Below are 16,600 nucleotides of genomic sequence, written 5' to 3'. Positions count from 1 at the left end.
TGAAGGTAAAATAAATAATAAAAAAAAAAGGAATCAATATCAGGTTTTATACCGCTGCGATTCACTGGCTCCGCGAAAGTCAGTGTGCATTCAGATTGGCAACAGATACAGATTTATTATCAGCATATCAGTATTGTCAATAGGGTTTTTTTTCTTTGAGAATGGACTTATCAAAACTTGATGAAACTATTTTCTCTTTCCTCTTATCTTCTGCTCTGCTATCCACAGGGAATCACACTTGCACACTAAGCATGCCTCAGAAACAGCACACAGGCTCCTGCACGACGGCGCCGGGTCCATTTTAAATCACAACAGTGTTCCTAAAAATGCTATACCATCCCTCTGTGGGAGCACGAGAAGCTCCCTTGCATTAACTATAATACTGCCCAGCTTCATGAATGAGAAGAACGGAACACTGCCAACATACTGCAGTATAATGCAGTGCAGTACATACATATGTATGTACATTTTCTGCCTTACAATACAACAATGTTAATGTTTCAAAGAAACAGTCAGATTAAATGGTCCCCCTCTCTGCTCTCCTCAGAAAACCCTGCTAATGGTTACACAATGCTACCTTAAAGAACACCAAGTTGGTCGATTTTTGAATGTGAGCGAATATGCAAAAAACCTGCCACCCTGTGAAAAGCTCCGTCTTAAGTCAGTACTTATTAATGTGTAAAGTGTTCCCTGACGGACAGCAGACATGACATGTCATCAGTCAAACCTCCCACCCACCGCTGTACCTGCCTTTTGTCTTGGATGGCATGACTGTCAACAGCTGAATGGTCCAAGGAGCTAAATTATAAGCTTAGCACAAGAAAGGGGGATTTAAAGAGCAAATTAATGCCCCTCGCGCAGGAGAGGGACAGTCAATCTTAAAGCACTGGGTAATTTTGGACAATGTCTGACAATCTGACATCTCATCAGCGAGTCCGCCCACTCCTGTACTCCCTGCCTTGGCTGCCAGGAACTGAGGAGTTCAACTTGGACGGCTAAGCAAGAGCACTAAATAGCAAAATTGCGATAATCAAATTTCACTATAACTGATCAGAAAGCTACAGATACATGTATGTGTAACTGATTTTAGGCCCATGTAGAACAGGATTATTCTGTCTCTCTACATTTATCATGTAAAGTTCTGCTTACCTTTGTAAATACAATCTCACGTGATATATGTATGTTGAAAGAGTTATTGGTCTCTGTGATGTAATGTGGCGTTTATTTTCACACATTATTCTTGATATTTCTTTCCGTAATTAATAAATGTTTTACCCAGTTACTCAATCCACAGCAGCCACCCCGCAGTAAACTCAACATCGGACTTTCACAGTCACATAACTAAAAATTCATAGCTCAGTACTCAAGTCCTGGCACACAGCACGGCATCTTTCCTGCCCGACTGCTGACAGCAGCTACAGCCCAAGTGTTGTCCACACCGGATGGCAGTGGATGAAGTGGTGCCAGCGTCTGGTTTAAAAGTAGTTCAGCGGACTTTGCAAGGTATTCAGCATTAGAGCCAAGCCCCCAGAGAGAGCACCGGACTTTGAAGCCAAACTGAAATAGTGTCAAGCCATGTAATTGCAACATGACGTGTAGCACAGGGGCCCAAAAAGACTTTCTTTCCATAAAGTTACATGTCGAAAGACGGCGCTTTAAAGTGGTGGATACATTCTGTCACAAGTGCTGGGAAATATCAATTTAATCCATCCTTTCTGATAACAGTTGGAAAATAAAAAACACATGATTTAATCATTTTTTTTTCCCCTATTCAAGTTAGCCAGGGGCTACACTGGAAGTTAACCGCCTCGACCGACGGAAGTCTCTAGTATAAACGTCCTATGAGCTGCACAAAGCGGAATATCTGCTTTTGGCCGTATGCGCCACTGAGCAGCTTTCAGCTCCAATACAACTAAGGCTGGGTGTCGTTAAAAAAGATTTCGTAGTTGGTCTTAATACCAATACCTTCACTTCGAGACAGCATTAAGCACTAAAAAGAAGACAGCAGGATTGATTGGAGCGATCAACCCACATATTCATTTACTGTATATAGTGTTTGTGTATTTCTAAACCCAAATCATGACAACAAAACAATATAGCATGACAAGGAAAACAAGGGCATGGTAAGACTGTCGACATGTATCCAGACAGAGGAAATGTCCAGGTACACAGAAACAGTATTTCTCTCTGAATCACCCTGCTGCTTCTCAGCACTCTCTAAACTTTTTTGCTTTCAGTTTTTTCGCCGCACTCCCCGATTCCACCTCTGTTCCACGCTCTTTCTCCAGCCTGACAGGCAGCTTTTAACTTTAGGAGGAACTCCCTGGGTATTAGACCCAAAGCCAGCTATGTCTGCGCTCCACAGCAGGGCTCCGGATACATACGTTTGAGTGTGTGTGTGTGTGTGTGTGTGAGCCTCAGTTGTCGGCCTTGCTGAAGGGGAAAATCACGGCATTTAAAGTTTCTGGGGTCTCTACTTGCAGCCGGCCAGATCCCGACCTCGGTGTAGCTCCACATGCGTCTGTGATTGACGTGCTGCTCCAACAGTCCTCTTCCTGTTTTTCTAAATCTCTTTTCCCGTTTTAACTCCATCTTTATCCTTCACCTGCTCTTTTTTTTTTTCTTTTCTTTTCACTCCGTTCAGGCAGTTTTTCACCATTTATGTTGGTCTGTCATGTAGAGTTTCATGCTTGGACTTTCATAATCTCCACTTCTCAAAATCTCTTTTGTACCTCACACTGTCCCTCAATTTTCAGCCTGTGTTCTCTTTATCTCCCCTCTCCATTGAGAGCCAAGCCTCCCGACATTGATCAGCGTCGGAGCCAGGCTCTCTCTGAGATTGGCGCTAAATGACTTCGGAATCCCACCAGGAATATAGACAGCATGTGCGTGTGTGTGTGTGTGTGTGTTATGCATGTATTTTCATCCGAGAGTGCAGATAAATGACTCGAGAATCCCACCGAGTGTCTGGACAGTGTGGTACATGTAGCAGAGCCCACGTCAGGCTCAGCCTCCCTGAGGGATAATGACTCGAGGTTGTCTGCTCCGTCTCTGCGGGCTCTGTGGGATCCTCCCCTCATTTGCCATCAGACACACACGCATGTGCGCACGCACACATAAAGATGGTGGCGTGAGCCAGCAGGAAGACGTCTGTGATATGCAGGCCTGTCCACTGACCCGCTGTGACACTGATCAAAACACATCACAGTTGCTTCTGGGAGTCGTAAAAGACAAAACAAGAACTGGAACAAATTCAGTCTTCCTCCACAAGCTTGAAAGCTCAGGAGTTTAAAGTCACTGTCTGTCTCCCTTCTGTCTCGCTCACATCCCGTCATTCTTAACTGCGATTAACTGAATAAGCAAGCCACGCCAGAAATGAGAAGATTGTGACTTTTATTCACAAAAGCAGGAGGCATCACTGATGAACTGCTTAAAGAGAAGATGAAAACAAATACCCAGGCTAACAGCAAACTGACTTTCCTTAAGATGCAGTGAGTTAATGTGCATTAAAATCAGACCCAGAACACATACAAATAGTTCTTAGTTTTAATTAGCATCAGTCACATGTTACTAGTCCCCTGTGAAACGTTAAGTGTGTTTTAAAATATAAGTTCAACGTGATGATCTGCGATGGTTTTTTGTTTGTTTTTTATCCACGGTGTGTCAGTACATTTAGTGCACTTTCAGCCTACGCGTCTGCTCCACAGGAGAGGGGAAAAAAAAGAAGTTATCAGCGATAACCAAACTAACAGTGACAGCTTTTAAAGACACAAAATGGAGGAAGAACTTTATAAACTTCCAAATTGACAGGGTGAAAGCCGGGGAGATGCCTCAGGGGCTAATCAAGAGGCGAGACCTTGATGTGTAAGTTAAAGCAAACTGCGATGTAGCAAGCCATTCACGCACCCCACACGCACACACACACACACACACACACACACACGCACACACGCATCACACACACACACACACACACAGACATGCGCACGCACGCACATATTGTGTATGATCTGCTGTGCTCTTTTAAAGACAGTCTTCAAAGAGTCTTCACTTCACTCCTTGTTATCTCAAACCAGCTAAAATGAGGAAGAAGTTTTCAAATGCGCGCAGGCACACACAAACACACACACACACACACTCACACGTGTACAAAAAAACACGCGCACCACATCGATCTTTGTGGGGACATTTGGATCTCGTAAGTGTGGAATTTCGAGAAACACAAACATAGCTATCTGTGGATAAAAGTGTGTTTTTGTTTGCATGGGTTTCATGCCAGACAGACACAAGATGCTATTGAAAGTGCACACACGTACAGGCAGCTACACACACACAAACATACCCTCTCTCACACACACACACACACACACACACACACACACACAACATCAGTACAAGAGCAGAGGAATCAAGTTTCAGTGAGCTGATTATCACATGCTGTATTACTGTATGCCAGGGGAAGCCTCAGTGCCCCTGAGCAACGCAGAGGAGATGTGAGCAGAGAGCAGCATGAGGCAGAGAAATACGTTGTCTGGGTGCATGATGAGCAGCTACACCTTCAAATGCCTCTACTGTACAAACTTTGGAAGGGCAAGCTTCCAGTGTTCTGTCCTCCATCCTCCTCCCCCCCTCCTCCCCCCCTCCTCCCCTCACATTTTCCCTCTAACTTTCTGTGAATTTGTAACTTAAAACTGCCGCAGCGATGCACAGACTGGAGGAGAACTTGTCTTTGCTTTTGAATAATACAGCTGTAGATCCAGCTGAGAATTAGCGAAGGCTGGAAACTAAAGTACAAAGGCTAGATTTTACTGAGAGCATGTCTAAGCAGTGGTTCTTAACTAGTTTTCACAGACGATAAAACACACACACGCGCGCGCACAAGGGGAAAAAAAAAAAAAAAAAAAAACGCGACAAAGAGCAAGAGGCAGGATCTCCTGACTGAGCGAATACATAGTTTATGACCTGACTTGACTGCTCGGAGACGCAGACGGGCACGGATGGGAAAAACGAAGGCAAAACTACAGAAACTACATTTGCAATTCCTCAGAGAAGTGCATGAAAACACAGCCATCTTAGTAAAATTGCATGGAGCTGGCTGCTTCATCTACAGAGCCCCTCAACTGACTAAAGCTTATCAGAAAAGTCAAAACTATACATGAATACATAAACAAAAAATACTGATTCTTCGAACTGAGCATTAAACAAAATGAAACAGTGAATTACATCCCTTTAACTTCCAATCAGATGTTGTTTTTTTTTCTTTACCGCAAATATGTTGCAAAAACTTCTACAAATGTTTTAATATTTCAACATTTCTTTGCAAGAGCTTGGGAAGCGAAATGAGCTACACGCTTATAAGTATAAAATAAAGTTTTGATTTATCTTACGAATGGACTGGAGGTGAATAGAAAAGCGACTAGAGTTACCGCATTGCGGTTGTGTGCCTTCGTGCATCAGCGTTAGAGTCAGCTGCTGCTCCTGAACTGTGGTGTTGAATAATGGCCAGATCATTTCGTGCAGAATATAATGATGTGACGGTGAATTTAACCTCTGACCTTTTGGATATGAAATGTCATAACTTCATCATTATCTCCCATTAGACATTTGTTGGTCAAGGTTTATTGCACATGTCGTTTGAATTCTTAAGTTGTGGCTAACAGTGGTGACAGTGACCTTAACCTCTGGCCAACAAACTCTAATCGGTTTGACTCTTGGAGGACTTTTGTACACAATTTTGTACGAAATTCCCTCATTGAGTTTCTGAGATGCCACGTTCACAAGAACTGGACAGACAACTCAAAGGCATAGAAAAGATAAAAAGCTTTATAAACCTTTTCAGAATACTTTTTTAGTCATTTAACTATATTACTTATTGACAGATTCAGCCATATTTTGTCACTTGTTTGACAATGTGTCAGTATTTGAGCTCCATATTTGTCAGCATTTGTCGTTATGCAACAGTTTCCACAAACTCACAAAACTTAATGTAAAAACAGAGTTACTGATATTTGGGTCCACTTTGAAATTGTCAGCCTCACGTCACTGTGTTGCACTTTTTCCGAGGTTAAACACCAGTGAAATGCTGTTGATGTCCAATCTCACCTCGTAGCCAAAACAACACCAGAAACGCAGCTATCATCAGAAATGCAAATGTCTGATGCACATAAACAGGAAGAGAAGCCTCTAAACAGGCTTTGAGATCATATAATCCTATTTACAGTCAACAGTGTGAGAAAATGTTATACTTTCCTCGAATTTCAGTGACAGAACTGCAGATGTTATTGCTGTTTTCGATTGGATGACACTTGGTATCAAATGTTCCACTTTTAGGAATTCTTGTTTTTTTTTTTATTTGAGCAGATAAATACATTTTCAGTGTACTGATATATTCAGAAAATGTTTAGTTTTACTGCTTGTTTCCCGATGACAACCTGCTTTTCTCCTTCCCTCACTTACTTTAAATGATTTTATGCCTGTAAACTCCCTAAAATTAGAACCTGTAATCGTGAGGGCTGCAGTGACAAGCTGAACTGCCACCGAAGACTTATTTCTTAGCAACCCAAACGTCGTCTGCCTTTGAAAAGGTGTCATTGGTAGGAAAACAACTTTGGGAGCGCTGGGGAACTTGGATTTCGCACTTTTACATCAGACATTCACTCTGAGAGCTGCATCTAATGACAAGATTTTTTTTTTCTCCGCAAGAAGCTTAAGTGACAGCACTCAAAATCCTATCAATCTGATTTTTTTGGGTCCTTTAACTACCCCAGAATCATCTTGAGAACATGAAAAAGAATGAATTTCTTTCTTTTACATCAGACAGGGGAGCTGCTCTGAAAATAACAACATATCTCTCCAAGGGAAACTTCAAAAGCCTCCACTCACACTGGATTGTTATGTCACAAGCCTCCCCCAAATCCTTGCTCTTTCACGGGCCACGCGCGTAAGTATGAAATTATTATCATCGAGATATGTGTATTATGATGCTTTTGTTCCTGAAATATTAACCCTACGAATCGTCCTTGATTTTCCACAACCTATCAATCCTAGACTTTTTAAAGAAGCTCTCACCTTCTTTGCAGCGTCGATACATCGCATGTATTCTTTGGCCAGGTCTGAACACCTTAGGGTCTGGTCGCTGTTCCCCTTGTAACAGGATAAGATCTGAGACTGCAGGCCGGAACACACTGGCTCTGTATTGCGGGCCCTGCAAAAGACAGACAAAGAGATACAGACAGATGGAATTATTAAACTGAGGCCTGAAAAGTACTGTGGACTGAAAAACTAGAGTCACTTGAACATATTGATGAAACTGAGCAGCTGCAGGGCTTCGACATCCAAAACATGAATGCTGGACCAGATGTGTCAGATCCACTGATTCTCAATCTACTGTTGATCAAAGTTTCACATATCACTTTGGCTTCTGTTTCTTGAGGATTTTTCATTGGTTGTAAAAAAAAAAATATATATTTAAATCAATAAAAACCCTTGACGAAGGAAGGAAGGAGCAACAGTTCTACAAGCACAGCACTTTGGCCGAGGCTGCTTCTTTCTACCAGTCAATATCCACATCTATAACAATACATACCACAATCAATATTTATGTTTAGCCTCAAGATATGCATGAGCTTAAAAATATCCTAGCAGTGGATTCTGAAAGTGAAAAAAAATGGCTTTAAAAATAAGTCTATCTAAGCAGCTATAATCTGTTTTTTTATGAACACTGGGTCGCATACTTAGATGTAAAAGTCACAAGAATATTTGGTTCAAATTCATCAGGTGGCCACACATGTAACTGCTGGATGTGTAAATATGCACTGTCATTATATAAATTCCAAACCAGTTGTTGCTGTCCCCAAGTGGCCCAAAAATGTGTTACCGACTTATCTATTTAGGCAAAAATAATAAATCATGTCAGTACGAGTTTAAGTTATTTGTAAAGAACTGTCAAATGACTGATAAGGACACTGTGTGGACAAATTTTCCTGACCAACAAATAAGATCTTCACAACACAGGTGTTATCGGTGCACCAGGTTTTTTTTTTTTTTTTTTTTTTTACAAGGAAAGACACTGTGCATCTGTAGAGCACTGTATTCATTTACGGCTAATGAAAACTCAACATTTTGTACCGCTGCAGCTTCACATTAAAAACATGTGGAGGAGGAGCGGGTGTTGACTTTTATTTTGAAGTAGGTTAGCAACAGGAAATGCAAAGCGTTGAGTGAGTTTAGCATTTGTTGACATCGGATCACTTTTACATAGGCCAGGAAACATTACAATGCAGTCTTTGGGAATAAGGAACAGGAAGCAGCTGCTGGCGATGGTGGCACACCTCCAATTTCTCAGTGATATAACCAACTACTAAAAATGAAATGTACCATTTCCAGAGTTGATTTAAGTTTTCTTATGTAGTTTTCAGGTCACTGTCTAATTTTTACCTGAATTTAGTTGAACTTGATTTTTTTTTTTTAATCTGAACTTTTTTTTGTGTGTTTTGAGAATATTTTTGGCCCCCTGAATAATGCAACTTTTATTGCATATCCATGCACGCGCACATACTGTATGCACCCACATCCCTGACAAATTTTGAGCAGTTTATTTTAGAAATATAAGTGTTTTTTTTTTCCTCTTGTCTACACATTAGGGATACCAACAGTGATCGAACGTTTGACAGCCACTGAAATGCATATTCAGAAGTTTAACAGTTAACTTTGTGATTCTCTTAGCCACAGCAGAACAAAGAAAGAAAAACTGGTTAAATAAAGGAAGAGAAAAAAAATAATTGGCGAGAAATAAGAGGTTTGATGAAATGAGGCAAGACAAAGATGAAAAACAATTAACCACCTCACCCACTGCAACCTGTTTAACATGGTGAGTATGGAACGTGCTTCATCGCAAATCATGCAATTAGCGCTAAATAACATTTAATTGAGTGGGTAGGATCATTCTGATCAAATACAGCAGAAAAGTGTGCTTTGAGAGATTGAATCAGCAGTGCTTAATTTGATATGTGGGCTGTATTATAATTGGTCTTTGCCTGTCTATCTGTGTGATTGTTAACTATGACAGGCTCGCTGCCTGGGTGCCTCGCTGTAATGGATTCTGACTGATTGAAGCAGAGACAAGCGAGTTGTGAACGCCCACGCAGGTAAAGAAAGGCACACGCACAAGTGTGCGCACCCACACACACTTTGTAGTACGTGGTAAACATGAAAGCTCGAGGATCGCTTGCACACGTGCACCCCGACATGTCGATCTCCTCCACGCGGTGCCCCTGTGCACACACCGTCTCTGTGAGGAGCGTTTAACGCCGGATTTAATTGAAAGCCAAATTAAAGGGTCTTTTTGGCTTTGAATCACGGAGGAGAGCTGACCCCAGCGCTTCTACTACGGCGTATCCGTGTCCGCACAGGCACGCGCACACACGCGCTTTATCATCGGCAACGGTATCCTGGATGCTATGACGGAGTTTATCTAAGCACGGGTGACAGAGGTTAAAGAGGAAAATGAACAGAGACGGAGAGACAAACATATAAAGGAAGGAAGTGAGATAAAAAGATGAAAAGGGAAGGAGACGAAGCATCCATTGGCGTTCTCTCACAAGACCATTTTAAAAAGATGACAGCCTATCAGATTCCTCCTCTCCCCACACACCACCTCCGGTGCTTTATCTTGCCTGTTTAATCTGTCTTCTTCTACTTTTTGTCTCCGTCTTCACTCCAACTCGCTCTCCGTTCTTACGTCTCCCGCGCTAAACCTCCCCCCCTTCTCTCATCACATTAATGACAGAGAGGACGACACCGAGGCGCACCATCTTTATCTCTCTCTCCGTTTGAGGCCGCCCGAGATAAGGAACTCTCCTTTAATTTGAAATAAATGGCCTTCATCAGGGAAGCCAAAGCCTCCTGATAGCGCTGCGTGGTTTATTAAAGGCGCTTGAAGCAGAAAATTGGTTCAGCCGCAGCAAAAAGCTAAAGCTCTGTCCACATGCTACACCAAATTGAAGGTGAGGTCTTAAATCAACAATATTAACTGAGCCGCTTACAAAAATAAATAAATAAAAATAGAGAGTGAGGGGTTGGAGGCCTTGGATTTCTAGCTGGAACGAGCTAAATCTGCGTCCCTGACAGCCTGTCAAGCCACGTACGGGGTTGTTGTTAATGTGTGTGTGCTGCCATGGCTTTCTACTGTGTGTGGGAGCAGTCAGTTTTTTGGGGGAGCTCTCTACGCATTTGTGAGCGGCAAATACGGCAAAACATAAACAGTTAGATTAGTTGCTTAATTAATGGTGCTGCCCATTATTTTTAATCTCCGGCGGCGGAGGCGGAGGCGGGCGCAACGCAGAGGCCTCAGACTTCTGGACCAACGCAGACCGGCTTACCGAGACAAAGAGAGGGAGGGAAATGAAAGCGGAGAAATTGGAAAATGGAAAAGACACAAAACACAACCACCAACTACAAAAAGCCCCTGGCGAAGCTACGAGACTGATAAGAGAGATGCTTTTATCGCCTCTAAACCATGCTTCTCCCGGAGTTAGAGTGATGTTTTTTGTGTGTGTGCTTCTTAATGGCCCTGGCAGTACATGTAAGGCATTGTTTGTCCTACATGGCATTTTATTTCTATCCTGTCAACTACAAAGTGCCGGTATCTCTACTGTGTTTCAGGCAGCTAATTAGAAAATCTTGTTAACATCTCACAAGAAGTAGCGCCCAAGGAGGAAAGATGAGGAGAATCCAATATTGTGAGTGACTTGAGGGCTACAACACAATTTCAGAGAAAGTCTGCAACATCTCGCCCGTGTGCTGACACACAAGCACAAGAATATGTTGCATTACGGCTTTTGACATGCTATAAATATTGTCCTCTAATGTTCTTCTATTTTTTTTATTTTTTAATAATTGTTAGTTCTGGCTGTATATTTCAGCGTCAACTCTAAACAACTGCCTGTTTTAAAAGTGTGTTTAAACGTTAGACGTGGTAAACATTTATTGTTGTACAAAACTCCATAATCGCAATTTAGACGGTTCCCAAAGTGGCAGCCAAATAGCTGCCTGCCTGCATTGTTTTAGCACCCAATTACTATAAAGTGGTCAAGTCACACTTTGGGAGGAGGGAGTTGGTAACCTGAACAGAAAAACAGGGTTAAAGACCCAATATCTGACTTTCATAGTTTCTTTCTTTTGTCATGTACTGTATGTGAGCTTGTCTCGTGATACAAGAAATTGTTTAATGATAAAGTGCCATCCAATCCATTTTCATGCAACAACAGCTCCATACTCTATACGTTAATATATATACTCTATAAGTTAAATCAGCCAATTTGATGATTATCCTTGAGTGGTATAGTTTGTAGTCCTAAAACCCGGGAATCAGTTAGCATTTTTCACACATCTTGATCCCTCGTCTTACAGTCTATGAGTTTTTTAAAAAATTGGCAGTTGCTAACAAGTGGCTAGATGAGACTGCAGAAGTTTTCATGAACATTAAATGTCACCACACAGAACGCGGAGGCTTAAACACTCACTAGTCCATCTTTAGAGCTGGACTTCACTTATTCTAACTCTCTTTAAAAACTTATAGACTGACCAATTCACAGGAATGGTGTTTAGTAATTATGTAGTTAGACGCATCATGGTGATGACGTCATGCCACCGCAATATAGTCTGTTCGTAGCCTAACAACAGCTTTTAACTTCTAACTATTTGAAATTATGCTTCGAAAAATCCAAACGTGGTGATGATCTGTGAGGATTATCTTCGTGAACAAAACCTGCAAGTATCATAAACAACACAGCTTATTTTTGGCAATAATCCAAACATCCGATGCTACAATCCCATAGGTTTTTCTCCAAGGGAACCGGGGCGATGCTAACTTCCCGGCTAGCCTACAACAATATGTCATCCATACACCACTCTATTTACTTTGCAATTTACTTCTCAGTGCATCTCACAATATTGTGACCCAATAGGTTCAATCGTTATCATCAGATTGAGCTGTGAGAATGTTTTATCGTGATTGGTGCAATTTGTCAGCCGTTGAAATCATGTTTCTGTCAGAACCAACAATCTTAACAAAATCCTAAACTTTGACTGAACCACGTTTTTCTGCCAAGACGAATAATGAAGTTAGTTTTAGCGTCCAAAGTTTTCGAATCCTTGGGTGATGAAGTTTGATCTCGAGTTTGACATTCCAACGAAACAAAATAAAGCGGAGTAAAACATCCTTTCTCTCATTACCAGTGTAATAAAACCAACACATGTCAAGACAAGATGTTAAAACATCAAGTTCACGGGTTTATCAAAGACACAAGAGCAATGAAAAACAGAGTTTCATCTGTTTATCTTGAATCTTTTGAATCTTGACAAATCTCTTGATATCCAGATACTAACCATTTCTGAGGCCAGACATCAAGCTCATACCATCAACCATCAAACCAAGGCATTCTGTCTACCTTCTGTTCCTGGAGTCCAGTGGTTCTCTTAGCCCTGGAAATAACCATCCTACACTGTCAGGACTAACATCATGTTTGATATTCTGTTTAACACTCTCCCCTGCTTCTCCTCCTGCAACTCAACTCTTGTGCATTCCTTTTCTAAACCCTTCTGTCAATAAACCTGAGGCTGCTGCTGCTACACTTTTCTGTTATTGCCATTGAGGGCGAGTGCTTAATCTGACACACACTGTGAACTGCTGTACTTAACAGTGATTACTTAGATAAATACAGACCTTTAGCAGAGAGTCTGAGCAGTAGTAATCAAGTCACTGAGTATCGAGATCTGACCCAAACACCAGCCTGACTCAATCATAAACTCAACTGTCAATTACTGCATTTCATCCCCTTTTATAGCACTGAATAGTGTCAGCATCATAATAACTAACTACAATGACAAAAAAAACATCTCTAGGGAAAAATCTGCAGCTACAGGAACCTCTAAGTCTCCCCAAATGTTGTATCCTAGCTAGCCATCTATCTCCTCTTCATTTATGCTAAACTGAGCTAATCACCAAATAGCCATAATACCCAGTCTGTAGCGTCATATTTGTGTACAGACCTGACAGTCGTATCAATCTTCTCATCTAAATCTCTGCAAGAATGTGAATGAATGCATTTCCCAAAATGATGAACTATTCCTGTGAAGTCTTCCCATTAGCTTGAATCCAGTTCATAGAAATGTACACATTTAGAATTGTTTTGCAGCACTCCAATAATTTGCTTAGGTCCTTTGATGTTTAATCCCTGGTGTGGAGGGAAAGGAGACGGATTCTCATTCTCCCCGAAGAACCTTGCTGCTCCTCGGGGAGAAGGAGAGAGTGCGAGGTAAACAGGTCCATCCTTATCTATCGAGGCAGGAAATGGCGTTTGACATGTCAGAGGGTCAGAATTCCTTAACAGACTGCTTTACCATTACCACCTTGATTAATACCGGCACCGTGGTGAAGTAAAGAGAAAACGAGAGATGATAACAAGGGAGAAAGAGGGCAGGAGAGGTGAAGAGGAAAACAGCCAGAGAGACAGAGTTGCCTCTTATCTTTTGCTTGTAGCTTGTATGCACCTGCAGCCTGACAGCTTTTCAATTGACTGAGGGCACACATCCTCTTCTCCCCTATCTTGTATCTCCACACTCTTTCACTCGTCCTCACCCATCTCTCCATTCCTATCACAACCGCACCCAAGAGCGGAGGGTCCTCCACATACCAGCACTTAACACTCTGTCTCTCATAAAACATTGCAGTGGAGGCAGAGAACTTCATTTCTTCTCTCTGCCTCTCGCATTTGCCACTCCTTTGCGTGAATTTGTTTTCTTCCAGTTCTCCACAGCGGCCCCAATGAATATGCATAGCTTTAACAGGTAGAGACATTCCCCTTGACGTTAAGATGATTTTGCTGTTTTGCTGCTTAGAAATGTTGCAAAAGGGGTAAACAGCCTGCCTTCCACCACAGGCTGACACACTGTGGAAAACAACCTGTAAAGCTGATATTCCCTGGGATTCTCATCTATGGAATATTCATACACTGCAATTCAGAGCTTAAATATACGTATCCCGTCACATTTAAAACGAACGACCCCATCTATTGTCTAGTGCTTAAAGGGATATTCCATAGTCCATGGTCTAACACACTGTGACACTGAGTAAGACCGCCCCCCCTTGAGAGATCAAGTTTGCAGACTGCTAGCTTACGTAGTTTTAGCAACCTCAGAAAAAGACTGCACGATAACAATACATTGTGGTATATGCCTCCAATGAGAAACCGCCGTCAAAAAGCCACAAATAATGCTCAGAACAGCACCAGACTTCAGCAACAGTACAAACAGGGTCCCAGAACATAGTTCAAGGCAGCAAACATTGGCTAGCTTAGCCGGATTTCTATTGTAAAGTGAACACAACTCACCGCTCTCCTGCAGCAGCTTCCTTTTGTGGGGAAGCCCTGCGAGTCGATTACCGAGTGCAGTAGAGTTCTGCATCTCAAGGATGAAAATGCATGATTATTACTCCATGGAAATACAATTTGCAAAGTTCATATGTGTCTTGCCTACCAGTTTATAACAGTTATTATTGAGAGCGGACAGGCAAAAAAACAGAATTGAGCATTTCTAACTGCACTCTCTCGGGGGGGGGGTCTCACTCGGTGTCACGGTGTGTTAGACCATGGATTAAACTTACACCAGAATATCCCTTTAAGGAATATATTCATTCAAATTATATCGACTTTACTTGATTACATTACATCAACCAACCACTTATATCATGCTACAAACTGCACTTATTCTTCAACTCATAAAGGGAATCATCTCATTATTCATCTCTACAGCTGCCGCTACATATCCCCATTGAAACATCTTTTCTATCATTATCCTTTTCAGGGTTTGAGCATAGCATAGCGCACCAGTGCATTAACGACTGAATGCCATCATTGACCCCCCATAAAATATAGGCAGGATCAATGCTGGTAGCAACCTTAACATTTAAAGATTAAATCATCTGTGTTAAGATCTAAATTGTGAGTCAGCCAACTTCCCTCCCACCTACCCTTTCTAGTACTTACCCACTGTGAATGGACCAGCGTGCAGTCCTGCAGCGCTCCCACTGAAACAGCATGGGGCCGAGGTTAAACCACACACTGGCCTGAAAGCACTGCTCGTGGTGAAGTGAGTTGCAGAAATGCACCATTCAGGCTAATCCCTGCATTACCTGTATCATATTGGCCCCAAATCAACCTTCTCTTGTATTCATTTTTCTTGAGAGGTGCTTGTATAAGTTTGTGATGTCAGATTCAGAAAATGCTTCAAATACACAAGTTATAACTTGCCATTGGAGAAGTTGTGCACTAGAGATTTAAAAAGCCCCTCCAAAACCAAGTCTAAAGAAAATACTAAAAGTTATGGGTAATTTGTGTGGAACCATTTAGCATTGTCGTTGAACTGATGGATCTTCACCACTTGAGTCCTTTTGAAAATTAATGGATGGAAATTCATTCATTGACATACTGTAGCCGTTTCATTTTCCTCTCTCCATCCAAATCAGATTATAACTGTTCTGCCAAAACAGTCACTTGAATGTTCAGCAGCATAAAATGTACTCATTTACAATTTACCTGGGTCAGTGAATCACACAGCATGCTTTTGGTTTACCTTTCTCTCCCAGCACAACAATAATAACCAAGTTGCCTGCTTTTTAACTTTTACTCCGGGCTCGGCAGTGTTTCCAGCCTTATCGCCAAGTGATCTCCGTAGGCTGGTATTCACTGACACAGGCTGGTAGGATCTGACAAAGGCTGGCTATTAAGGCTAGTTCGACCACTACTGTAGCAGACAGTGAGCCTTGTTAAAATGCCTTGGATCCTGACCTGAGCAGTTTGACGTGGGTATCTGTCCTTGTCTGTCTCCATCTCGCTCTCATTCTATTACTTTCAACTCTGAAGAGCAGGCTGTCTCCCACACTCTATCAAATAAAATGCATCCAGACCAAAAAAGACAACTGTTTCCATCCTCACGTCTCTTTCACTCCATCTGTAATTCCACAGCGAGGTAAAGCCTGCTGAGTTAAGTGGCCATCAGTTATGCATGGCTTCAACTTAGGCCAGTTCAAGAAAGGGCCTGTCGCCAAAGACTACTGCTAAAAGGCATCCTCTTTCTTTGCAGCAGGTTACCAATGGTTTGTAAACTTGTGGTGCTGCATCAGTCGTTGTGACGAGTAGCTGTGCTGAACTATTGCCAGAATCTAGTTTTACTTTCTAGCATGGTTAATGACTATCTCTCACCACAAGATCCTAGCTTAGTAGTAGTAACACCCAGGTACAGTAAATAATCAACAGTCGACACTGGTGCTGTACAGTGTTCATGTGTACAAAATCAATCAAAGACCAACTTCAAGTTATCCAAAGCTTCATTTCCACCGAAGTACATTTGGTATAGTGCCCTTCGAACCTGAACGTGACACATGGTAAGTGCACCGAAAGGTGAGACCTTTTTTGAGTTTCTAATTTGCATGGAGTCGTCTTGGCAGAGGACGAGGCCGCTGTTACGACTGACCAATCGGTGGTCTGCAGTGTTTTAACTCCACCCTCTAGTACCGGACCAGTGTGCTGGGTACCTCAACAAG

The 16,600-nt window shown here is 42.0% G+C and overlaps 1 protein-coding gene across 2 annotated transcripts in view; it reads right to left on the bottom strand.

Moving 5' to 3' along the window:
• The window catches only part of chchd6a (coiled-coil-helix-coiled-coil-helix domain containing 6a), a 78,327-nt gene that overhangs the window by 13,680 nt on the left and 48,047 nt on the right, over window positions 1-16,600 (bottom strand). For both annotated transcript variants that reach the window (XM_037105117.1, XM_037105118.1), the window contains one exon: window positions 7,069-7,204. In XM_037105117.1, coding sequence (XP_036961012.1) covers window positions 7,069-7,204 — 136 coding nt within the window. The remainder of the gene's footprint in view (window positions 1-7,068; window positions 7,205-16,600) is intronic.

This window comes from Acanthopagrus latus, chromosome 7 (genome assembly GCF_904848185.1).
Source record: "Acanthopagrus latus isolate v.2019 chromosome 7, fAcaLat1.1, whole genome shotgun sequence".
Taxonomy (NCBI): Eukaryota; Metazoa; Chordata; class Actinopteri; order Spariformes; family Sparidae; genus Acanthopagrus; species Acanthopagrus latus.
Note: the sequence above shows the minus strand (reverse complement) of the source record. Positions and strands in the feature narration are given on the sequence as shown.